Genomic DNA, 27,135 nt, shown 5'->3' with positions numbered 1-27,135 from the left:
AGCACTTTGATAAACTTATCAAGATTCAGTCGCTTAGCGGTAGCATTTCTGTGCTTGTTGTATTAGGTAACTCTAGCCCAACAAGTTTTCCAGCTTCTGAAATTTTGTGGTTTCTGCCTTCTCTCCCATTTTCTTTGGCAGGTTGGTTTTACATCCTTAAAGAATTCATTGACTCTATTTTAATGATTTTGAGAGGGAGTAGTAGTTACTGCATGTGACTATCTCCCTGTCTTTAAACTGAAAGTTCAGTTTCAATTCTATTTGCCTATTGACATTTTTTGTTTAATATTTTGAGGAGAATAGGTTACCCAACATTTCTTGTTTCTAAAAGAGGCAATCAAGGCATAAGCCACACTTGAGTAAACCATTGCATGTGGGAATAAATTAAAACAGAAGTATACTTGAATTATTTATGATAGTTCCTTTTTCTTATGATCACTTAGAATTATGTGCACAGTTCTTATATTAATTATTTCATCTTTTAATCACTAAGATACATTATTTCAAGCCTCATACAAATGGCTATTAATTTCCTTTCTGAAGCTTTAACAATATTAATAATAATATTTATTTTGTACATACCCCATCTCAGGCACCTTGCTAAGTATTGTATATACATTATCATATAGTCTTTATAACAACCTCATAAGGTGAGTACTTTCAAACTGCTTTTACAGATAGAGAAGCAGAGCTTAAATATCCAGTGTAATATGCTAGTAAATGGTGGGCTTAGGCCTTTATGCTTCTTTTCCTGATTTTGAAATGCTATGCTATACTAGGGAGAACCTTACCTGTTCAACTTAGAGACAGTCTAGTTTGGTTATATCTGCCATAGCATGAATTGTGTATGGGTCTGTAGGTATTATTAATATGTATCTGCATTTTCAATTAAATGTATATACATGATTAAGTGAATTTCTTTTTATTAAATAAACTTCCTGCTTATAGACTTTCTGTCCTTTAAGCCAGGTTAAAGTCTTGACAAATAACATCAATTAATATTATTAACTTAATATGGTGCTAGAATGCCAATTTCAGAAGTCATTTCAAATATGGACTTTGCAGTGTCAAGAAATTTATAGCACAGACAGACTCTGTGTCTGCCTTTTATAGAATATTTTGCCAAATTCAAGAGAAAAAAACTCTTACTGAAAAAAAATGGTTTCTATTTTGAGTTGTTTTGTTAAATTCCTCTTTACAATTTTTTTTGTTTGTTTCTGTATCTAACAAGGACTATGATTGCTATCTCAGTGGATGGGTGTGGCTGAAGAGAAGATACACAATCTAAGGTTAATTTGTTCTCTTTCTCCATCTCTTTGCCACTTCACTGAAGTGGTTAAGAGAACGCTTTAGAGACAAAGGGAAATTTTATTATAAAGGCCCCTGGGGGGAATGGCTTACCGGGCTCTGAGTTTAGAATGTTCCGGGAACGGTGAGGAGGCCATTGTACCAAGTGCAGAGGCCAAGGGGAGGCTCCGATAAAGCTGGAGAGGTTGGCAGGATGGCTCCTGCAGGGCAGTGCAGGCCACGCCAAGAGTTCACAATACAGAGCTGATGAGTAGCCATGAGTCACAACGTGCAGAGCCCCTCATGGGGCCAATGCCAGGCACAAGAGAGTATCTCATAACCCCACCATCTCATAACCCTTACTATAACCCTCAAGGAGGCAAAAGCGGAGATTTGGGCCTGAACCTCTAGCAGATTTGCAGGCAGTTTTAGAAGTCAAAGAATTACTGTTTAGTTATTTTACAGTGAGATGCCTATATTCCTGACTGACCTGGTGGGGGATAAATTCAGTTTCATGTATGGACACATACATGTTGTCATTATAAATATTATAATGTGCAAAAAACAGCCTCTTCAGAAACCTTCTCTTGGACACTTCACCCATCAGCGCTAACAGCACAGAATTGAATAAACTTCTGCTTATGTAGAAACTAGTTAAACTACCTTTATTTGATTTTATAAGATATCAAAATATAAAGTTCTCCAAACTGGAATGTCTCCTAAATAGAGTTGAAAGGCTTTGTAAATTTCATGTTTCAACTCTATAAATCTTTGTAAAAATAGATGCTGGAGATACGTATGCATTATTCATAGTATAAGAAAAAGATGGGCAGACAGTTTTCTACAAGGAAGCATGGTAGATTTATTTCATGCACTGGAGAAGGAAATGGCAACCCACTCCAGTGTTCTTGCCTGGAGAATCCCAGGGATGGCAGAGCCTCGTGGGCTGCCGTCTATGGAGTTGCACAGAGTTGGACATGACTGAAGTGATTTAGCAGCAGCAGCAGCAGCAAAGTCAATTCAGTTTTCTCTATAGTTGTCACAGGTGGTGGTGGTTGTTTTGAAACCTGTAAAAAGTGTGAATTATATCTGATGATTATGCTAAGAGCTGTCATCATTTTCAGCCATTATGCTGGATGCTTTACACAAATTAAATGTTATTTCAAAAGAGAGTGCCCTTCTACCTTCACCGATTTAACATACGAGGAAACTAAACTTCAAAGAACTGAGTTAGCCAGGGTAAAATAGCCAGTTGTGTGGGATCTGTGTAATTCTTAAGTTGGCAATTCTGAGGCCCTGTACTTCTTGCTTTTCTACCAGCTCCTTAAAAGCTGGTTTCTATAGTGTATATCTGGACTGAATCAGAGACAATTTGGTAACTATCAACCAATTTACTATCAACCATCTAAGGACATTTGCAATGGTTTTGTTTTGAGTGATCAAGTTGTTCTCTAAAATGTGGGCCCTTCTGTATTCATTTACCAAAATTTCATTTAGTTATCTGTGAGTGAAGCCCTATGCTAAATATTGGATATACAAGGATGACTAAGACCTGGTCCTTGCTGCTGAAGAATTCATAGCCTAGAAGGGAAACAAGAATTGTAAACCAGAGCGACAATACTCTGTTAGAGTCATTGCAAAGAGCCCTCTTCCTGCCTCTAGTGGTCATGTCTTTCACACTACTCTACTCACTCTTCTGCCTCCATCGACTCCTTATGGTCCAGGCTGCTCTGCATGCCAGGTTAGCTCTTTAGTCCCCAGGGCAATACTCAGATTCCTCTCTTAAGTTTCATACCATTGTATCCACTCACAGCAAACTAAGCATCTATTTGGACTTGGCTATCGAGGAATTGGGGGCAGGAGGAGAAGGGGACGACAGAGGATGAGATGGCTGGATGGCATCACCAACTCGATGCACACGAGTTTGGGTAAACTCCGGGAGTTGGTGATGGTGGACAGGGAGGCCTGGCATGCTGCGATTCATGGGGTCGCAAAGAGTCGGACAGGACTGAGCAACTGAACTGAACTGATCCCATGCCCAATCCAAGCCAATGTATCTATAATAGAATTTCATATTGAATTTTTTGTATTTCCCCACAGAAGAGCTTCATGCCCTGTGGCCCTTTCATAGTGAGTTCTACCATATCCATTCATCATACAAAGCAGCAACCTTGGATTTATCCTCCCTCTGTGTGAACCCCAGTCATTAAAATTAATATTTATATCACTGTAACACTTGTCATTCTTTCTACCTCTGAAGTGATTATAGCCTTAATTAAGACTTACAATCTTTAAATAACATATTACAATAGTTATCTATCATGAGTTTTCCTGACTTTAATCTCTACAAATGTAACATGTCTATTGGTCTCAGAGTGATCCTCCTAAAATGAAAATGTCACTTAATCATGATATTCTTTGATTTAAAATCTTTTCTTTCCCATTGTTATAGACCTTACTAGGATATTTTAAACCTGGACCCAGTTTGCTTAATGCTCACTGTCTCAGGCTAAGCCCTTTCTCACACTTATTTCAGCCTTGCTCATTACATTTACCATAACACAGTGAGAAAAGCAATGACAAAGAATGTTCAAACTACCATACAATTGTGCTCATTTCACATGCTAGCAAGGCAATGCTCAAAATCCTTCAAGCTAGGCTTCAACAGTATGTGAACCAAGAACTTCCAGATGTACAAGCCAGATTTAGAAAAGGCAGAAGAACCAGAGATCAAATTGCCAACAGAAGTTGGATCATAAAAAAAAAAAAACCAAGAGAATTCCAGAAAAACGTCTACTTCTGCTTCATTGACTACGCTGAAGCCTTTGACTGTGTGGATCACAACAAACTGTGTAAAATCTTCTTAAAGAGATGGGAATACCATGTCGCATTACCTGCCTCATGAGAAACCTGTATGCAGGTCAAGAAGCAACGGTTAGGACCGGACTTAGAACAATGGACTGGTTCCAAATTGGGAAAGGAGTATGTCAAGGCTATATATTGTCACCCTGCTTATTTAACTTATATGCAGAGTATATCATGTGAAATGCCCAGGTGGATGAAGCTCAAGCTGGAATCATGATTTCAGGGAGAAATATCAGCAACCTCAAATATGCAGATCACACCACCCTTATGGCAGAAAACAGAGTATGAATAAAGAGCCTTTTGATGAAAGTGAAAGAGGAGAGTAAAAAAAGCTGACTTAAAACTCAACATTCAAAAAATTAAGATCATGGCAACTGGTCCCGTCACTTCATGGCAAATAGATGGGGAAAAAATGGAAACAGTGACAGACTTTATTTTCTTGGGCTCCAAAATCACTGCAGATGGTGACTGCAGCCATGAAATTAAAAGACACTTGCTCCTTTTAAGAAAAGCTAAGACAAACTTAGACAGCATATTAAGAAACAGAGACACAACTTTGCCAACAAAGATCTGTATGATCAAAGCAATGGTTTTTCCATTAGTCATATATGGATGTGAGTGTTGGACCATAAAGAAGGGTGAGCATTGAAGAATTGATCCTTTTGAAATGTGGTGCTGGAAAAGACTCTTGAGAGTCCCTTGGACATCAAGGAGATCAAAGCAGTTAATCCTAAAGGAAAACAAGCCTGAATATTCATTGGAAGGACTGATGCTGAAGCTGACGCTCTAATACTTGAGCCACCTGATGTGAAGAGTTGACTCATTGGAAAAGACTCTGATGCTAGGAAAGATTGAGGGCAAGAGGAGAAGGGGGCAACAGAGGATGAGATAATTGGATGGCATCATTGACTCAATGACATGAGTCTGAGCAAACTCCAGAAGATAGTGAAAGACAGGGAAACCTGGTGTGCTATAGTCCATGGGGTCGCACAGAGTTGGACACAACTTGGCAACTGAACAACAACAAAAACATGGTATACTGTTTCATATCGTCATGTTTGGGCTCAGGCTACTGGTCCGTTTGTCAGAAATGCCTGTTTTTCCCTCCTGCCTGCCATTGTCATGGTTCACCTGGTAAACACTTCAGGTTTCAGTACATAATTCAAGATTTCCTTTTTCTATATGGACCTTTAGGGGTAGCTCCTGCTAAGTTGCTTCAGTCGTGTCCGACTCTGTGCGACCCCATAGATGGCAGTTTTGGGGTAGAGCTCTGGGTAAATAAGTAACTGTGAAGACTAGAGAATAAGTCTACTGTGATCATTTCAAAAGTTACCACAATATGAAAGACTTCACAACAAGAAATATTATCAGAGATAAAGATAGATATTAATGAAAGATAAGTGAGTCAATTTACAAAGACACATAACAATCTTAAATATGAATGAAACTAACAACCTTTAAAATATATGAAGAAAAATTGATGGAATTGAAAGCATGAATACAAATCCATAATTATAGTTGGAACCTTTAACCCTCTGCTTTTAGAAACTAGTGTAACAGGTAGAAAATCAATGAGTGGGGATGGAGAGGACCTAAACAACATTATGAGCCAACTGGACCTAAGTGTAGTTTTTGGAACACTCCAGCCACCAGTAGAATACATATTCTTTTCAAGTGCACATTAAAAGAGCTGAGGCCCTGCCTATGGGGCTTGTAGTCTATCTAGAAAGATGCCATGTGTGCCAAGGAAATATCAGGAGAAGAAAAAAAGGCATGAGAATTAGTGCCTTGAGGGGTAAAGGATCCCAAACAGACTATGACAACTTTTACTGCCAGTACCACCCTTCAGTATTTAACTACACAATGTCTAATTTTTACTTAACTTTTCCTGTTTTGAGGCATTGTCACTATGCTGGGATTATGTAATTGTGAGCTTCAAAAGCAGAGACCACATCGTTTATATCTGTGTCTCTTCCTACAACAGTTAGCACAGCGCTTGCCATTTAGATGCTAAAAAAAAAAAGATTTAGAGTAAGTGGGGTTCAGAGAGGGTCAGGTATTTTCCATGGCCATCAACTCTGCTCCAGACCAAAGTGGGTGTTGCCACTTTAACTGTGGTGTCTGGGCTGAAGACCAAGACTTAATTGTGGATGACCGTTCCTTTTCTGCTAGCCACTGCTAGGTACAGTGGGCTCACAAAGAGAGTTCACAAAAGTCCTTGAGAAGCCAGATGTGATGGCTGTGGTGCTTCAGTGCCCCCAGCCCTGCAAAAGGCAGAATGCCAGGGCTGCACTGCGGGAAGCTGACAGTCCACTCTGTTTGCTCACCTCCCACAGGCTGAAGTTCACCTGCATTCTGTTGCATATTTGCCAGTGGATGTTTTAAGGGACATCCTACTGCCCTGGGTCAACTATCTCAAGGATTTTCCCCCAATTGTATTCATTTGTGCATATAGATTCATTAGTTCTTTAAAGCTGAAAGTATAGAAAATTAGAAAGAAAATAAAGATCGGTTTTTCAATAATCCAGAAATAGTAACTTATAACATTTTCTGTGTTATATATATATATATATGTATGATAAATATACATGTATAGAGAGTGTATGCATGTGTGTAAATGTCATGCTGTCTGATCTGTTTTTTCTCCCAAATACACCATGAAAGTGAAAGTGAAAGTTGCTCAGTTGTGTCCCACTCTCTGCAACCCCATGGACTATACAGTCCATGGAATTCTCCAGGCCAGGGTACTAGAGTGGGTAGCCTTTCCCTTCTCTAGGGGATCTTCTCAACCCAGGGATCAAAACCAGGAATCAAACCCAGGTCTCCCGCATTGCAGGCAGATTCTTCACCAGCTGAGCCATAAGGGAACCCATAATATCCCATAAGCATCCTTTACTCTTTCCATGTCAGTATGCTTCCATCACAACATTTTGACATTTGCCTGGTATTTCACTGCTTACCATAATTTATATTAAAAAATCCATTTTTTGGCTGCTTAGAATATTTTCATGTTTTTATATTTTTAACAGTTTATTTATTTGTGGCTACACTGGGTCTTCATTACTGTATATGGACTTTCTCTATTGAGTGTAGGATATTGTCTAGTTGTGTGCAGGCTTCTCATTGCTGTGGCTTCTCTTGTTGCAGAGCATGGGCTCTAGAGCTCAGGCTCAGTAGTTGTGGTACACAGTTGTTTCGCAGAATGTGGAATCTTCCCGGACCAAAGATCAAACCCATGTCCCCTGCATTGGCATGCAGTTTCTTAACCACTAGACCACCAAGGAAGCCTCAGATTTTTATTATTATCAACAATACTTCAGACATAAATGTTGGGGCACAAATTTGCTTTGGGCTTGCATTATATTGTAGAAGTGGACCTTTTGGGCCAGAGAATATGCATCTAAGACTTTCGCTACATATTTGTGATAGTGGCCTCTGGACATGCAGTACTAACACAGTAGGAACATTGTGTAAGTTATTTCCCATACCTCATCACATTTTTAATTTATCCATTGCTACTTTTGTTAATCCATCTCAAAGACTTTTACTGTTTTCTGTAGATGTTTTTTCACATATTAAGTACAAAAAGGCGAGATGGAAAAATGAAACATCAGCTAAGTGCCTCATTTCTTTGCTTATTTTGCTTGCTTGTGTATTGGTTTGGTTTTCTCTCTTGTTCTGCTATAATGGTGTCTGGAAAACTCACACATAGCCAGCTTGACTAGTGAGGAAGGCCCTTTCCCTTCCCTAGAGCATGGCAGTGGGGTGCCCACAGATTCTGATATTACTTCCTGCTATTTTGGAAGCACAGTGATAAATGTCCACATTTGGGACTCCCTGGTGGCTCAGTGGTAAAGAATCTGCCTGCCAATGCAGGAGACATTGGTTTGATCCCTGATCTGGGAAGATCGCACATGCTGTGGAGCAACTAAGCCCATGCACCGCAACTACTGACCCTGTGTTCTAGAGTGCAGGAGCTGCAACTGCTGAAGCCCGGCTTCCCTAGAGCCTGCGCTCTGCAATAAGAAAAGCCACCCCAATGAGGAGGCTGCTGCTGCTGCTAAGTCGCTTCAGTCGTGTCCGACTCTGTGCGACCCCACAGACGGCAGCCCACCAGGCTCCCCCGTCCCTGGGATTCTCCAGGCAAGAACACTGGAGTGGGTTGCCATTTCCTTCTCCAGTGCATGAAAATGAAAAGTGAAAGTGAAGTCGCTCAGTCGTGTCTGACTCTTAGCGACTCCATGGACTGCAGCCCACCAGGCTCCTCCGTCCATGGGATTTTCCAGGCAAGAGTACTGGAGTGGGGTGCCATTGCCTTCTCCGAATGAGGAGGCAGGGCACCGCAACTAGAAAGGAGCCATTGCTCTCCACAACTAGAGAAAAGCCCGCATGACAAGGAAGACCCACAACAGCCAAAAATAAATAAATAAAAATTTTAAATGTCTGCATTTATCAGTGTCATCAAACTTTTCCATTACCTGTCAAGTTTCAAATTCTTTCCTAAGGCCTGACTTCTTTCCTAAATACCTGGGTTGCTGTTTGTGATGTTGGCTACGTTTCTCTTTATCTACTTTTTTGCATATTGTGGTCTACAGATGAACTGTGAAAAAGAGAGCCATATATGAAACTTTGAGAAAAATTGGAAACCAAGAGACCAGGATTCTAATACTCCCTTTGCAAGTACTTCTAATACTCCCTCTGCTACCCACAGATGCGCAGGTTACTTAGCCTTTGTTGGATCTTGCTTCCTCATTGCCAGTAACTCTATATTGCAGTCCAGGGGTGGTGTGGTGGTTGTGGATGGAGAAGAAACCTATAGAAAGCCCTTATTAAATATGTACTTGTGCCAGATACTATGTTATCTCATGAATTAGACATTATTTACTTCCATTTTAAAGATGAGGAATCTGAGGTTCAGAGATATGAGTTAAATTTGCGATCTAGGTTTGCCTGACTCCAAAGACTTTTCAAGGTATGAGTATATAAACAATGATGGGAGTCTTTTGATTCATGTGTTAGTTCATTAAGTATTTATTCAAGACCTACTATGACTTACCAGGCACTGTGCTCAGATCTAGGAATTCAGTGGTGAATCAATTAGATATGTTTCCTGCCTCATGAAGGTATCTGTCAGCTGAGGGGAAAAGAGACATTAAAAAGAAGAAGACACAAGTATATGATTACCAGTGGTGATTAGTACTGTGAAAACAAAGGAGAGGATGGTGGGAAGGAATAACAGGGGAGACCTGATTCAGATTGAACAGGTCAGGGAAGACCTTTCTGAAACTGAGACCCAGAAGATAACTAGGTATTAATTAGGCCAGAATGGGAAGAGCATTTCAATGTTTCTGGGTGGGTGGAACTGCTGAAGGATAGAAAGCTGACCCAGCTGGTCCCCAGCAAGGCTCCTCAGGGTATGGAGATACCCTGATGATGGCCGCAGCCAGCTTTCAAGAGAAGGGTTGTGGCCATGTCCAAGTATGTGGTATTTCCTTAATACGTTATGTATTGGGGAAAGTCCTGTCCAGACATGGAAATGGCCTCTCCCTTCCCTTGGAAATTCTGGCATGCCATCCAGTTTTGCAACTTCCCAACCTGTTGCCAATCAGCTTTGCTGACCTATTGGCCCCACACTTGGTGGTGAAGCTCATACTGTTGTTCCTCAGTTGGTTCACCGTGTTCTAATACCTGTAAGGCAGAAAACTGGGTCACAGCATGTCTGCGAACTTTTGTTCACAAGTTATCTTCACTTTACACCTGGAATTTACACACCAAAGGTTCAGACATCCCAGAGAAAAGTTGCTTCACATTTTAACTAGCTGTATAATCATAGACTCAAGAAACCCAGCTTGCTTATTATATGGAATCAATATTCTGGACAACACGGAAAATGATTACATGTAATAATATTTCTGGATCCTGGAAGATGAAATTAAACTACATAGTTCTTTTGGATAATGAAAAAATAAACTGAGCAACATTTCCGGATTACAGAGAGAAGAGTGAAAATGAGTCACCCATTCTAGATAATGGAAGAAAGAACAGGACTGACAGCCCTAGGTAAGAGGAGATCATTCTAGATGATGGGGACGGATGAAGCTGATCAGAGACAGGCAGCCCAGGTAAGGACACAAGGTAGCAACACCTTCAGCCCTCAAGAACCAGCAAACAGGAAGGAGCAAGAGCGATGACAGCTTCCTTGTGTACCCATCAAGCACAAACAGGGGAAGCTGTGCCTGGGAGGAAGGTGCGCTGGGATTTGTTTGTTTCCAAGGCCTTCCTTCCACTGCTGCTCCATATGGCTTGGGGCCAGGGGGCCTCACAAAGTCTCAGATACCATGTGCTTAAATCACTTTTGTGACCCTCCCACCCCTTAGGTTTTCACAGTGACAAAGATACACAGTTAACATCTTCTTTGAACTGCCCAGATGAAAGGCCCTAGGAATCAGCATGGAGATGCTGAGAGGGATAATTTAGTCACTGAGACTATGAGATGTTACCATCAGAAGGGGAATTAGTCATATCCAGTCTAAATGCTTCACTTGCATAGTTGAGGAAACCAAGGCCTAGGGATGGGGAGGTGAATGGTCCAAGGCCTCACAGGCAGATCGTAGCAGACCTGGGACTAGTACCCAGAATCCCTGACTCCTAGAATGCTTCGTTAGGATGCCAGACTTGAAGCCATCTCAGAGAAGTAGAGACTAGACTTCTGGAGGAAGCTTTTAGAGACGGAATGGAAAGACGAAAGGAAATGAAATAAGTTAACACAATTAACAAAAGTCTCCTATGAATTAGACACAGTGCTGGATGTTTCTATGTATTTTCAAACCTCATTTAATCCTCTCAAAAATTCCCCTTGATGGAGATATTATTGCTATTTTACAGCTACTGAAGCTGAGACTCAAAGTTTCAGTAACTTGTCTCAGGTTACACATGGCTAAGCCAGTGTTTGAACCCAGGTCTATTGAAAACACAGCCTGAGCTTCTCTACCTTAGCTGCCTGGAAACATCAATCGATTCTCAAGATCATCACTGAGGTGATAAAACCCAAGACAGAAATCGGGCAAGACTAGCAACATCTGCCGTTTCCTGTGGTGAGTAGGAAAAAGAGCAGAGACCTATTTCCTAGGGCATAAAGGCAAGGTGATGACTAAGGTATGGGCTCTCCGTGCTAAATTCAGAATTTGTATTTTTGTGATATTGTCATTTGCATAAATTTAGGGTCTCTGATCTTGTTGTAGATATGGTTACCCCAGTGGTTATTTTCTTTTTGGTTTGTGTACTCTCTCTGCTCTTATAAATAATATTTTTATCCCCACCTAAAACTTACACTATTTGGTTTTTACACAGGCTATTTTAAAAATCTTGAATATAATTTGCTTCTGAAAGTAAGTTGGCCAGTAACCATGAAATCCCTCCTAGTTATTACTGAAATCCTTCTCTGCCAGTTCTTTAAGAAATTAGATCATCTCTAGATGAGTTGTTAATTAAAAAATAAATGCCAGTAGCATAGATATCTTCGGGCTCTTGGCCAAAAAAGAAGCCATCTGTGTAAAAGAAAACAGGCTAACAATTTTGGACTCTGGTCTCTGTGGCCACATTGAGCGTTGACCTCACTGTTAATTAACACACATTAATTGTTTTGGGCGGGGGATTGTGTTCTCTCATCACGAAAACGTCTTTTCCCCATTCAAACCACGTGGGGTTAAAACAAGAAAACAAAAGCCAAAACTGCTCCCCACACCCAAAAGCCCCTTCTATCAGGGCTCCCAAGTAGACCCGTGAGAGCTGTTAGAGGGCTGAGAAGGGCCCGTCATCAGCACATACCATACATAGGTGGAGGGCTTGTTATTCTCAGTTTCCCGCCTCAGAGAGGATACCCCTATTGTTTTTGAAAGTGCTGACCAGGACCCACACTTCCAACTAAAATTCCTCTACCCCTGCAGCAGCAGCAGCAGCAGCAGCCATAGATAAGTGTTTTGATGAATTGCAAGATGGACAGGGCTTACCATGCCCCCAGCCCTGCTGATACCAAACGCCTTTAAGATACAGCCTTTCCCATCCTAATCTACAAAGGAAACAGGAAAAAGGAACTTAAAACTCCCTGTGCTCAGACAGAAATGAGACTGTGACTGCCCGCTTCTGTGCTGTTCCTTCTTGCCTCTGACTTGTAAACAAGACCTAGTAGGACAGGCGAATGGAAAGTCACAAACCTCTGGGTGTTTGAAAGGATCCTTGGGACCTCATGCATGTCCGCGGAAACTGGATGGAGAGATTTGGGGAAGCATGGATTCTTTAGCCGGCTTAGTTCTCTGTGGAGTCAGCTTGCTCCTTTCTGGTAAGGTTTGGCTTTATTATTTTTTTAAAAAAGTTTTTTTTTAACAGTTAGTGACTCTGGGCTCTCTCACCAACGCCTATTGCTGGTTAACAAGGGGCAGCTGTGACACGGACTGTTTCTCTGTGAGTCTCCATTCAATATATGGAAGGATTCACCTAGAAAGTCCTTGTGGTGTGAACTGATTTTTCTAGTTTCTCTTCTGGATTATTGCCCCCTGTGTCACCACAGATGCTGTGGGGACTGACCAGGTCACCTTATTTGAAGAGACATACTTACTGTGGGACATTATTTTACTACTCCTCATTCTAGCTTGTTTCCTTATTCTATACAAAAAAAGAAGAAGAAACTTGGCTTTACCTGCTTCAGAGAAAATCTTCAGTCACTGAAAAAAAGTCAAATTTATGCTGAGAATGATGGGGACCCACTTAAGGCACTATACAGAGTGTCATTTTAAAAATGAGAACAAAATTGCTTTTCTATAAAGTTTTCATATTTGCATCCTATTTTATTCAAAGTGGTCAAATGCTAGGCTTTTGGGTTTGTTTGGTTTTTTTTGCTATAGTTGGGGTCAGGGAGATAAGGGTTATATAATTTGTGTTTTATTTCAAAAACTATTTGGCATATAGTGATTTGTAAAGTCTTCACTGGCCCAGTGAAATGAAAGTTTAGGCAATTACCCAGATCACTGGCCTCAGGAGTGTATTGAAACCTATTGTGGGTTTAAGGAATGGTTGGCCTGAGTATAGATTTAAGGTGTTGGTTGCTCAGATTCTCTAGATGGTGGCGTGGCTCGTACTTCACTTACCCTGTGGGACACCTATGAAAGTGGTATCAAATCATGAGATAAAAGATCACAATGTAATGGCCATCAATATCTCCCCTTAGGTTTGAAAGCGTTAGAATTATTATAATGAAAATAGAATTGATATAGGAAATGAATTTGGGAAAATTTACTGAACTTAATGATGTGGACTGTGTTATATTAGGTATACTTGGATCAAATTTTACTAAGTATCTGCTATACTATTTTATATTTTTCATATGTTTCCAATATTATTAACTATTCAGAAATTAATCCAATAATAGAATTGCGTGGAAAGTAGTTTGTTGATAGCTCTTGAGTTTGTTGTCAGTAATCAATATGTTGAGGATATAGTAATATTTTAAGACTGAGTAACACAAACTGCTGGGAAATGAAAGATTATCTGAGATAGTTTCAGTATTTATGTAGAAATTGTTTATATTCATGTGGAAATAATGTTGATTTCTCCAACAATATGCATGTTTAAGCCAAATAATTGTCATAATTTCATTCTCAATTTGCTTTTTTTCCTGTGTGACATCTATCCGTGACCTTGAAATCTGGAACTGCTTCTTTATCAGGGATTATAGTAATGCAAAGACCAGGGGTATATAGTGGCTCTGAAATACCTCTTTAGGTTAACTACTATACACACACACACACACACACACACACACACACAAAGACACACACACTCTCTGTTTTAATTCTTTTCCCCCCATAGTGACTATGTTATGGCACTTTGCAATATAGGCTTAGAAAAGCTGTCATAAAATCAAACAAAGCAGAAACTAACACAACATTGTAAAGCAACTATACCCCAGTTTTGTTTTAAAGTACTTTTAAACAAACACACACATGCAAAAAAGTTATGTGGCAAAACAGTTACTCTGTGTCTAAACCTTAGTTTTCTTGAAAGTACAGTGCTAACCTCAGCAGGCTGAGACTCAAGGAGAGGGGTTTCATGCTCTTGTTGAAAATGAAGGTTAACACCAGTAACGTGGGTTTCTGGAGTAGATCTGCTGTGCTAAATCCTAACTTACATTTTCCATCTAAGCCTCCATGAATATGAACACTGAAGGCTTGAGAGTTGCAACAGCAAGAATCCAGTATAATTATGTCTACAGGCATGGGATCCCATTCTTCAAACCAAACTCCACTGGTGGACTACAGTAATGGAGTGAGAGGCTCATGACTTACAGACTTATCTCTCTAGTTCAGTGAGTTGTTCCTCATTCCCTACTTCTGAACAGAAGTAACTAACAGAATGTCACATTTGCCTCAGTGAAGGTGACTCTGGGTGGTAGATGCTAATGCATAAGAGGATGTATGTAACTTTTAGAAGACTTCTATCAAATCCACCTAGATTCTGGTAGATTTCCCTCCCAATGGAGGATCATGGCCAGTACCAGTTTACAAACAAGTTCTCAGAAATATACTAGATTTCCCGTTCTGTCCCATTCTCACCAAACCAGGCTACTCTCTGTAAAGCATTGTATAGAAAGAAAACCAATGAAACAAATCACTCTCTGTCCTTTATCATAATATGTCCTCTGTGATCAACATGATCCAATGGAAAGTCTCTATAGCCTGTCTTTTTGCCTTTTTCCTATCTCATTCGACATTTTGAGTAACAAACTGGGTTCAGAGATAGTGAGTATCTTGTCTGGAGTGGCGGAGGAGATTCAGTTCTAAGATCAGGGAGGTGGTCACAGATGGAACCTCTTGATTAGGGTTGGTCTTAGAAGGCTAGTAGCAAGCCTGAGTAATCAAGGGTAGAGGTGTGGAAGCTAGGATCAGAGGCACACCTGGGAATTATTCTCAGAGGGAGGCTCTTTGCCCTCTCCCCAGATTCTCTCCTAAACACTGTCTTTGGGAGGTCTCAGCCTCTCCCTTTCAGTCCTACCCTGGGAGAACTTCCTTTGAGAGTTTGGTTCTTTTAAAACATCTCTCCTGGAGAGAAGGACTTGTCCAGTTCATCTCAGAAGACTATGCTATATATCCTCCAGGGATTCAGATGGGTGAGCTCCAGGTTTTTCTGACATTAATTCATCTCCTGGAACTTTATTCCTTAAAAAATGTGTGTGATTGTGTCACCAATTTATTCCCTATAGATGGTTTGTTGGTTAGAGCACAGAATCAGGATTCAAATAGATTTGTCTAGGCTGAAACAAAGCCAGAAGATACCACTTCAAAATAGATAAACGTCAAGTTATGCATTGGGGTTCAATAAATAGATTATGTTCAGTGTCAGATCTGGTGTGTTGAGAGTTCTGTGGGTGACATCTAAGTTTTGGTGATACACAAAATTTACAGGAGCCAACACGTGCTTTACTTGCTAAAATGGTAATACATACCTGTAACTATTTGCTTAGTAAAAATATAAGGTCTGACTTAGAGATGGCAATTGCTTCAATCTACTGCTCAAAGCGGACCCATTAAACACTGGTGACATTAAGAAATTTGACAGCAAACAGTAATCAAGCAGAAGGATAAGTGCTTTAAACACTTGGTCATATGAGCACATTTAGTCAGGAGAGAAGAGATGAAGGAGCAGTATTTTTATGGGTTTCCATTTAGATGACACATAGATCAATGCCGTATTTCTCCAGGTCTGGGATGCAGGGATTGAGGGAGCTGCACAAAAGATAGAGTTTGACTTTATTGACAGAAACTTTCTAAAAGCCGGATCACCGTCCCCCTGAGGAGTGAGTTCCCACTCTGAGGAGGGATCAGGTTGGGTGATGGATAGATTTTAGGAATGTGAAAAGAGGATCCTTTTCGTTTCACTATCTGTGGCTTCTGATTGATGACTTGGGAGGTAGATAAAGGTTCTGAAGAGCCACCAAGATCTTTGCTCACTGAAATCAAACTGGGTGTGTTTTCTGAATGTGGGCCCAGCTACTCTCACTTTACACTGAATTGTAACTCAATCAACTTGGCTTAGGAGAAAAAAAAGCACATGCCCTTGGGCTGTGATGATTTCTTGAAGCCACTGCTCCGAGATTGAGGTGGAGCTCATCAAGAAGGCAGGAGAAGGAGTCTGGAGTATGGATTGTGAGGTTACACACTTGGTTGTTGTTGTTTAGTCACTAAGTCATGTCCAACTCTTTTGTGACCCCATGGACTATAGCCCACCAGGCTCCTCTGTCCATGAGATTTCCCAGGCAAGAACACTGTGGTGGGTTGCCATTTCCTTCTCCAGGGGATCTTCCCAACCCAGAGATGGAGCCCAGGTCTCCTGCATTATCAGGCAGTTTATTTACTACTGAGCCGACAGGGACTCTCTTACACACCTGGAGTTAAGCTCAAATTGGGTGACCATGGACCAGTTATTTGACTGCTCTAATACACAGTTTTCTCATCTTTTACAGCTGAGAATACCTTTGACCCCTAGAGTCATTATAAACATCAAGTGTGATAATGCATATGCATTAGTCGGCCAGTAAGAACTCTCTTAGCAAGTGAAGCTAGTATAATTGAAAGAGAACTGTTGCTCTGAGGACCACTGTGCTTGTTTAAGACCAGTCTAATCTTTTCCAGGTGGAGGGGGATCACTTACTACTCATAGAAGCAGTCACCTTCTAAAAGCCTTCAATATTAGCTGGTTCCTCAAATTTCATACTGGTCTCTCCCAGTACAAAGCCAGAACACTGGGCCTACTTTCCAGTGCTTTCTCTCACCTATCCCATTCATGGTTGTTCCACTTCAGCCACGTCCTTCTCCACAATTGATGTATATTTTCCTCTTGGCTCTTGTTCATGCTGTTCTATCCATTTGGGAAAGACATCCTCCATGCTTGCTCTGCAAACAAAATTCAACTCAATTTGCCTAGGCCAATTCTTCATGATGTTCTAATTCTGAGTTCCCTTACCACACAGGCTGTGTCTTTGAACTCTGGGCACATGGATTTAGCCCAGATAACCTTTAACATCTTGAAAAAGGGTATTATTTCTTTACTATTCTCCATAGTGCTTGAAGTTTAATATGCCACAGTAAGAAACTTTTGGTATGCCACAGCAGACCTGAAAAAAAGAGAGAAAGCGTTTGTTGTTATATGAAGGGTTTTTAAACATTGAAATAATAATAACAATAATAATCAATTTCATATGTATTGAAAGTAGTAATCACTCATATCTTGAAACGTTGGCTTATGTTAAATATTTCATGTAAATAAGGCCAAAAGAAAATCCCTTTCTTCTCTCAGGTGTGAAATATGAAAGGTTTACTCATGAAAGTGGGTTTAGCAAGAGCTTTACCTAATACTATGTATTGTATGATTGCTGAATGTTACTTAAAAGATATGCATAGTTTTTATTTAATAGATATTTATTGGGTTATTGCCTGCCCATATTCATTCATTCACTCAACTATCACTTCAGTCAGTGAAGACACACTGAGGACTTACTTTGTACCAAGTATTGTATTGGATACCAGGAATGCAAAAAAAGGATGAATCATTTTTTTCCCCTTGCTAAACTCACTTTTTGGTAGGAAAGATAAATAAAGGAGAATAAATTATAAGATGCTATGATAAATAATATAATTATTGTTGTTGTTCAGTTGTTAAGTCGTATCTGACTCTTTGCGACCGCATGAACTGCAGCATGCCAGGCTTCCCTGTCCTTCACTATCTCCTGAAGTTTGCCCATACTCATGTCCGTTGAGTCGGTGATGCCATCCAACCATCTCATCCACTGTCACTCCCTTCTCCTCTTGCCCTCAATCTTCCCCAGCATCAGGGGTATATAAAAATCTAGCTTTTTAAGAGCTGTAAAAATACTTATTGGATTCAGTAATTTAAAAATCCAATTCTAAAATCCAAATTAAACATAAGTGACTAAAAACATATAATGCTAACTTCATTAATTGCTAAATTTATATGAATATAATTTAATATTGAAAATAATCTGTAGGTTAGATTTTCCTCACTTTCCCAGAACTCCTAAATAGTAATGAATATTGCCCAAAATTATGGCTGATGTAGTTATGAGTTATTCATGGCCAAATGATTTTAAAACAAAGTAGATAAAAAGGAAAAGGGAAGAAAGAATTTCCCATCAGAAGGAGCACAGGGTGTGAAACAGCAGGGCAAGCTCAGGGAAGTTGAGCAAGGCTAGAATGTAGGAGGAGGTGGTGAATTAAGGTTGAGTTCAGATCAGGAAGGGCCTCATTGGCCATATTAAGTCATCTGTACCTCTTTTCTGTACGTGTGGAAATTTAGTATGGTGTTTGCTCTATTGTATCTGATTTATGTCTTGGAAAATTCACTCTGGTAAGAGTGTGGAGCATGTATTGACATGGCAGAGACTTAGGCCTGGACCAGTTTGGCTTTCCAATTCTCCAGGCAGGAAGGCCCGGATGAAGAGGGGAATTGAAAGTGTCTAGGCGGTGAAACTGTAGGGACTGGTGATTGGTTACTTATTGGAGGTTCTGGGAAGAGAAGGTGGTGAATAAACATTGCTCCAGGCTTCTGGTTTGGGTGATGGTGCTGCCATTCACTGTGTTGGGAAACATGACAGAAGGAACCTGGTTGATGACAAGCTGACAAGAAACAATTATTTTGCACATGTTGATTTTGAGTTTCCATGTTAATGGTGGATATTTAGCAAAACTGGGCTCTCTGGGTCTGAAACTCAGAAGAGAACTGGGCAAGGGACTGAGACATAGGAAACTTTGTGTATAGTAAGTAAGGTCCTGGACATGGACACATACTGAGATTTAAGTGAAGAGAAGAGGAGGAGGAGATAGCCTAGGGTTCCATGAATAAGCAGTCAAGGAGCTGGCAGGAGAGGCAAACCCAGACAGATTCCTTTCCTGGAATTTCAAAGAATTGGCATTGCTGTGGCTAAGAAGGAGAGAGTATAAAGAAGGGAATGATAAGATGGGGGCAGCAGGGTGACAGCATCTGGGCTTGGCCTGGGGGCACCAGACTGCAGGTGTGTTGTTTCACAGAGAGCCAGCTGCACTGACAGCACAGCTGAGCCCGAGCTGGAAGGGATGTCAGAGGATCAGCTGGCATCACTCCCAGCCTTCAGGAAGGGGAACGTCTGAAGTTGCCTCCCTCAGTTCTGGAATTTTAAACTGATAACCCAATTCCCACCAGTCTAGTCAGACTGTTCCTTAATTCTCATCACATGAGCAGAATGCTTCTTTAGATCAAGACTTGCCTGCTTTCCTCTACATCCCTCCCCCGTTGCCACCTTTTGTCACTCCAGGACTCTGATCACCCTTCTCCCTTGTTCCTTCCCAAAGGCCACAGGGACAGGTGTGGTGACATGAACCTGCCAGACAGGCAGAGTCCTGACCCTTTTTAACACAGCTCTTGATTAGAGGGAGTGCGTTCCCACTGCCTCGAGGTGCCATGTCTAACATGGTAGGCACACACTTAACAGACAGAGGGAGAAAAAACCTAAAGATGAGCCACGGGAGCCCATCGGGCAGCCAGCAGAGGGGCATGTGGGCGGCTGCTGTTTGTTCCCTGCTGGTCACAGCCCCCTGCCCAGGGCTTGACCAGTGAGGTGTGTGCAGCGGGCACACCCATCTCAGCAGATCTGTCAGCTTTCCCGCTTTTGTTAGAGGGTGATATCATGCTTCCTGGGGGGAGCACTAGAAGACAATGCCCGGCCACTTTCCTCCAGATACAATAGGCGGAGTCAGGAAGGCAGTATTGACATTGCTGGGGCCGGGGAGGCACTCGCTGCTCCGCGGCCGTCAGATGGTGAAACAGCTTAACCTTGGCACATGGAGCCTGGGTTGTGCAAGGCGTCTGGCTCCAGAGCCAAAGGGGACTCCACCCCAGGGACAGAAGTCCTTTAGACATCTGGGAATCTGAGATGGGCCTCGAATTCCCATCCGCTTGTCAAAAAACATCAGTAAAACAACAACCGTCCCAGGAATAACAAAAATGACTACCATAGGCTGAATGTCATCATGTGCCAAGTGTTTAATATGACTTTTAATATCTTACAATAATCTCATACAATTGGTATTATTATTTGTTTGTTTACTATAGATGGTGAAACTGAGGCTCACAAAATGTTAGTGGCTTCACTAAGGTGAAAATATTGTGGACATTCATTATCTGGGACTGCCCAACATTCCTGTTTTTCAAAAGCCACCAAGTGTTCCCTCCAGTGATGGGACTGCCAATCACTGATCCATGTACTATCTGATCAGTGGTTGGTTCAGATGGAGGATGTATGACCCAATAGGGTCACATGGACTGTCCTCTGGGAATTTTTGAGCAAGATGTTCTCTTTCTTCAGTGAGGACACTGTTCACTTGGAGCCATCAGCTTCCGTGGGTGCTTCAAGGAAACTAGTCTTTGGTAGAACAGAATGAGTGCAATAACAGAACACAGCCCAGACAGGCACTCTGGAACGATCTGAGCTCTAGATCAGAGGCCTATCCCAGCCCCTCCCAGTTATGTGAGCCAGCCGCCTTTCTTTTCTTGTGCTATTTTGAGTTGTTCTCTGTCTCTTGAAAATGAGTAGTCCTGAGTGACCACGTGATCTCGGTAGGATTGATGGAGGCAAGAGTTAAACTCAGAATGACCTGAACCCAAATTCTGGGCTTTTTAAAACACTTCACTGTGCTGTCTTCCAACTAGTGTTTCATGGTCACCTCAAGCTGGTTCACAGAAAATGAGACTCGTAACAGTACTGATAACAGTACTTATTCACGTGCTATGTGGTCAGTCATGTCCAACTCTTTGTGACCCCATGGACTGTGGTCTGCCAGGCTCCTCTGTCCACGGGGCTTTCTAGGCAAGAATACTGGAGTGAGTTGCCATTTCCTCCTCCAGGGGATCTTCCCGAGCCATGGATCAAACCCATGTCTCTTGTGTCTCCTGCTTTGATGGGTGGGTTCTTTACCCCTAGCGCCACTTATTCAGTATCAGTATCAGTTCAGTCGCTCAGTCATGTCTGACTCTTTGTGACCCCATGGACTGCAGCACACCAGGCCTACCTATCTATCACCAACTCCTGGAGTTTACCCAAACTCATGTCCTTTGAGTTGGTGATACCATCCAATCATCTCATCCTCTGTCATCCCCTTCTCCTCCCACCTTCAATCTTTCTCAGCATCAGGGTCTTTTCAAATGAGTCAGCTCTTCACATCAGGTGGCCAAGTTTTGGAGTTTCAGCTTTAGTATCAGTCCTTCCAATGAATATTCAGGACTGATTCCCTTTAGGATGAACTGGTTGGATCTCCTTGCAGTCCAGGGGACTCTCAAGAGTCTTCTCTAACCACCAAAGAGCATCAATTCAAAAGCATCAATTCTTTGGCGCTCAGCTTTCTTCATAGTCCAACTCTCACATCCATATGTGACTATTGGAAAAACCATAGCCTTAACTAGATGGACCTTTGTTGGCAAAGTAATGTCTCTGCTTTTTAATATGCTGTCTAGGTTGGTCATAACTTTTCTTCCAAGGAGTAAGCATCTTTTAATTTCTGCAGTCACCATCTGCAGTGATTTTGGAGCCCAGAAGAATAAAGTCAGCCACTGTTTCTCCTTCTATTTGCCATGAAGTGATGGGACTGGATGCCGTGATCTTAGTTTTCTCAATGTTGAGCTTTAAGCCAACTTTTTCACTCTCTTCTTTCCCTTTCATCAAGAGGCTCTTTAGTTCTTCTTCACTTTCTGCCATAAAGGTGGTGTCATCTGCATATCTGAGGTTATTGATATCTCTCCCTGCAATCTGCAATCTTGATTCCAGCTCGTGCTTCATCCAGTCCAGTGTTTCTCATGATGTTCTCTGCATGTAAGTTAAATAATCAGGGTGACAATATACAGCCTTGACGTACTCCTTTAGGTTCCTATTTGGAACCAGTCTGTTGTTCCATGTCCAGTTCTAGCTGTTGCTTCCTGACCTGCAAACAGATTTCTCAAGAGGCAGGTCAAGTGGTCTGGTATTCCCATCTCTTTCAGAATTTTCCAGAGTTTATTGTGATAACTTCACATAGTTCAGGGGGAAGATTTTAAAATATACTACTTTAAGTGGACACTGTATGGTGTGGGTATATAACGAGCACTCAGTAAAAATCTGATGTTATTTTTCACTTATAAACAAAGCTAGAGGTGCTTATGTCACTTAATGTCCATCTTTTCAAAGCACATCTCTATCCAAGAGGGTAGGTAATTCATTCTATGCCAGATGGAGCTCCCCACCTTTCCTTGAGTTAGCCTCCTTTTGTCCTAAGCCTGGCCTTGTCTCAGAACAAGGGGAGAAATCCTTAGAGATGTGTGTTCTTGGGCTCTGGCTAAAAATCTGGAGTGTCAGGTGGGGACTTCCTTCCCATGGCCCTACCAGCTGGCAAGATGGTGCTCCCCATTTTTTCTCCTGCCAGCCCCCAGTTTCCTCTTTTCTCAGGTCCTAACTGAAAAGTGGCTCTAGGATGCTTTGCTCTAGATTGTTCCCACGTCCTTTATCCCAAATCTATGAATTCCTAGTTCTTGAAAATCTTATGTGGCATTGTCAGTTCCCAGTGCAGTGTGCCTCACTTCAGACTAGGCTCATTACTGGTAAATTATTTGGGAAGTGATCCTAGGGAGCAAGAATGAGGGGCTACGGGAATGGAAGTATACAAGCATGTACTATCATGTTGGCCACTGCTTCAAAAGCCTGGTGAAGTGAAACGTTAGTTGCTCAGTCGAGTCTGACACTTTGCAACCCTGTGGGCTGTGTGTAGTCCACCAGGCTTCTCTGTCCATGGAATTCTTCAGGCAAGAATACTGGCGTGGGTAGCCATGCCCTCCTCCAGAGCATCTTCCTGACCACGGGATTGAACCTGGGTCTCCTGCATTGCAGGTGGATTCTTTACCATCTGAGCCCCCAGAGAATTCCCAAATGCCTGGTGCTCCACAACTTCTAAGGAGCCTCATGAAATGTAGCTCTGGGCCTTCATACTTTGCTTTCCTTCCCTTTGTCTAAGGCTCATGTAGATACATGAAGCTGATAAGTTACTGGGGTCCTGCGCTGTTGTGCCATAGAAAGTCCCAGGGGAGGAAGTGCGATATCCTCCCACAGGCTCTGAGTGAGCTACTTTGAGGTTCTGCCTGCTCAAAGCTGATGGAGGCCTGCTCAGAAGTGATTGCAGAAGCATTTGGAGCTAAAGTGGGAATGGGGAAGATTTGCATTGGTGTCCAAGAGGTGTTGGATACAGGCACCCTTACATTTGTCCCTGACATAGAACTTAGAATATTAAATCACAATTTACAGTTTACTTGATGGTTTTCCCACTAGGTTATGGGCTGAATGACACATTAACATTCTCAGCACCAAATATAGTATCCTGGATGGAAGAGAAATGCTTTAATAATTGTTTTGCATTGGATTCAGTGTTCTGACCTAGTGCTTCCCCAAGTGTCCTATATACACTATTGCTGGCCTGAAAGATGATTTTATGTGATGCAATTTTAAAAAGGGCATTTTTAATTATGAAATTAATATGTGTATATAGACATATGTATGTATAATTGTGTAGTTGCTAAGTTGTGTGTGATGCTTTGCGACTCTATGGACTGTAGCTTCTTCTGTCCATGGAATTTCTTAGGCAAGAATACTGGAGTTGGTTGCCATTTCCTTCTCCAGATCTTCCTGACCCAGGTTGAACCCAAGTCTCCTGCTTGGCAGGTAGATTCTTTACCACTGAGCCACCTGGGAAGTCCATATGTGTGTATATATCATAACAATCATGTAATTTCATGAGTATTTTGGCATTATATGAGGCTAAGAAAAAAAAGATGAGTTAACTTAAAAAGAATGGTTAATAGAATAATTATCATACAAGTCTCATGTAGACTCAGCAAAAATCATGAAAATACTGTCTAAATTAATGCAGTTTGAGAGACACTGCTCTAAAAGAATGAGGGAACCAATACTTTTTTATATCTCTATGTATGTGTTCAAATTAAAAGTGGAAAAGTAATTTGGGCACATAAATAATACTAATGGATTAAGCAGAAGGGAGTCTCTTGGTGATCAATCTGTCTCAGAGGACTGACTTGGACTGTAATCTTGCTCCTCTCAGGAAACCTGGAAAGGGGACATTTATTAATAAATTACAGTTAAGACCTAGTTTACCCCTTGGGTACCCTGAGCATTTGTCAAAAAAGGCCCAACAGTCAGCATGCAAAGTAGTGGGCAGTGGCCAAAGTGGAGGAACAAGTAGGTCAGTTATATCCGTTCATTCAAGCTAACATTTAGTGAACCCTTTCTGTGTGGGGGGAATCTGCTGGGCATTCAAGTTACCAACATGGTTAAGATAGGGATCTGACCTCAGGTGGCTTTTAGTCTGGCAGGTGAGAAGCTCTGCTCTGTTAGAGGCAGACAGCGCACATTGGGAGTATCGAGGCTGGAGGGAGTCCTTCTGGAAGAAAACATGGGTCTCACCAAGAGGGTGATGTTTGAGAAGAATGAGCAGGATTGTGCCTTGTGGAAAATCAGGAATGGAAGTGAGGAAGTGTTCTAGGCCAAGGAAGAAGTGGGAAAAATGAGGGATAAAAAGTTTAACAAATGTTTGTGCCGTGGTTCTATGTGGCTACCCTGTAGGGTACAAAGACCAAAGCTGGGGAGGTGGACTGGGGAGAAGGTAACTTGGCTTGAGGTTCGCTGGCAGGGTCAGAGTCAGTTATGGGAGTTGTCAGGATATGGGATGAAGCCCTGTGAGGGGATGACATTGCCAAAAAGAGGAGAAAGAGTTTGTTTCGGGAACACCTATGTCAAGGGGTGATGTGGGTGGAGGAAGAGGAAGCTGAAGGTGACAAGCCAAAGGAGGAGGGAGTTTCTCATCTACATCAAAATGTACAAAGGCAGGAGCTAGGATTACGAGAGAGACTGGAGAACTTGGCAGTTGGGTATTGCTGCTAAGCATTTCTGGTGGATGGGCAGGGCCTGGTTTGAAGAGTAAGAGGGAGGTGAGGAAATGGAGTAAGCAAGCATAGATTCCTCTCTGGGAGATGTCCCATGTCATGGCAGCTTCCTGTTTCTGTGTGCTTTTCTGTAAACTTGATTCTAGGGTGATCTAGTAGGAGAAGGGGTGAGGTCCCCTCTGCCATTGTTGGCTCAGGGTGCTAGGAGGATATGCCAATGTTTGAAGGAAATAGAGAAAACGTCTTCCATCACAGGTATTCTCCCCTTCCCATGGATGTTGTCCCAAATTGCCTGAATTAGATAATTATTTTAATTTCAAAAATGTTTGGTAATGGAGGTACACAGGGGAGCCACACACCGCTACCTGGAATGAGGAACATTAGAACTGACAAAGACTCAAAAGATTATCTAATCCAGGGTTATTGAATTGTTTTTTCATACAATACTAATTCCAGGAGAATTGTTGAATTCCTCCCCACTTTTTTTTTTTTTTGAGTGTAATGTGGAGCTAATGTTTGATACCTTAAGTAATACTGGTTTGATTGAACCTGCTCATTTTACAGATACTGAGGCCCCAGGAGTTTAGCACTTTGCACAAGCTTACTCAGCTCATTAGAGGCCGTTTCTTCACTTTAGCAGAGAGTGTGGAAAGCAATATAAATTAGATCTATTGTTTGGTCAGACTGCCTGGGCTTGCATTCCAGTTTTACCATTGAATTGGTTAGCTATCACTGTGTAACAAACCATTCCCAAAACCCAGTGACTAAACCAACATTTGTCATTCCTCACATGTCTTTGTGTGATTTGCGGTTCACTTGATGTGTGCTGAGTACAGCTCTGAGGTTCTGCTTCAGATCGCTGCAGCTGCTGCAGCTCTGCCTCTTGCTGCAGGTGTGCTGGTTGTCTGGGTGACCTGCTCACACGTATCTCATCCTTCTTGGATCAGCCCGGGGGGTGTTGTTCTAATGGTGATGTTAGAAACACAAGAGCACTAAGTAGAAACAAATCAACAAGTGAGTCTTCTCAAGGCTTAGGCTGTGAACTAGCACACTGTCATTCCCGAAGTGAAGGTCTGGGAACTACGTTCTGCCCATGGTATGGCCAAAGCAAGGGAATGATGCAAAAGGGAGCTGAAGTTTGGGGGTCAACAATTCGATCTACTACAGCTACCATTAGCCTTGCACTGTGGTGCAAGTTGGTTGTTTTCATCTGAAAAACAAACATCATAATAGCACCTTTTGGGGCTTGGGGAGAGGGAATTAAATGAATTTGTTCATGTAAACCATTAAGAACAGCACTTAAACTTAGAAAACACTAAGTAAATACTAAGATTGCCACTGATTTTATCCACCTACCCATCACTATCCATGCATGATGGAGGATATTTGGGGTCTTTGCCACCAGAGTGGCTATGGAAGGTTTCGGGTTGACTTGATAAACTGGCTCAGCATCGGCCATTTCCCACCAGCAGAAGGGCTCAAAGGAGTGACCTTCTGAAAATCCTCCAAACCGCTCATTTATAAAGTCCTCTCTTTGTCTTCTGAGTGATTATATGGCCTCTGGCAGCTTGCGCTGGCTTGGTGCTGCCCTGTTCTCCCAGCCTCCGCACCACACGCCCCTCCCCTGCAGTGTCTCTCTCACACCCAGAATCGGCAGAGATTTTCACACAAACCATCTGCCAGGAGGTGTGGAACTGGAGCCAGAAACGCATAACAGCTGCAGAAGCTCAGCTGTATTCTGAGGCCTATAGTAATCTCACAGCAGTCCTGGACACAGCCCTGACCCCTGACTGGCTCTAGAGTACACAAGCCGTCAGCAGAGTGTGATTCCAATGTGAGTAATACATGAATTCTGCCAGCTCCTTCTGGAATCAAACAAATTTTTTTTTTTTTTTTTTTTTTTTTTTTGCCATTTGGGGGAAAATCGTGCATTGCATCACTGTCTTCCCATTAAGTCTGGGGAGA

General features: G+C 41.9%; 1 protein-coding gene across 2 annotated transcripts in view; it reads left to right on the top strand.

The window, feature by feature from the left end:
• Positions 1–12,342: 12,342 nt before the first annotated feature.
• The window catches only part of TEK (TEK receptor tyrosine kinase), a 100,449-nt gene continuing 85,656 nt past the window's right edge, over positions 12,343–27,135 (top strand). For both annotated transcript variants that reach the window (XM_052644581.1, XM_052644580.1), the window contains exon 1: positions 12,343–12,490. In XM_052644581.1, the coding sequence (XP_052500541.1) occupies positions 12,439–12,490 (52 nt within the window). In that variant the 5' untranslated portion in view covers positions 12,343–12,438. The remainder of the gene's footprint in view (positions 12,491–27,135) is intronic.

The sequence above is a fragment of the Budorcas taxicolor genome, chromosome 8 (genome assembly GCF_023091745.1).
Source record: "Budorcas taxicolor isolate Tak-1 chromosome 8, Takin1.1, whole genome shotgun sequence".
NCBI classification, from domain to species: domain Eukaryota; kingdom Metazoa; phylum Chordata; class Mammalia; order Artiodactyla; family Bovidae; genus Budorcas; species Budorcas taxicolor.
Note: the sequence above shows the minus strand (reverse complement) of the source record. Positions and strands in the feature narration are given on the sequence as shown.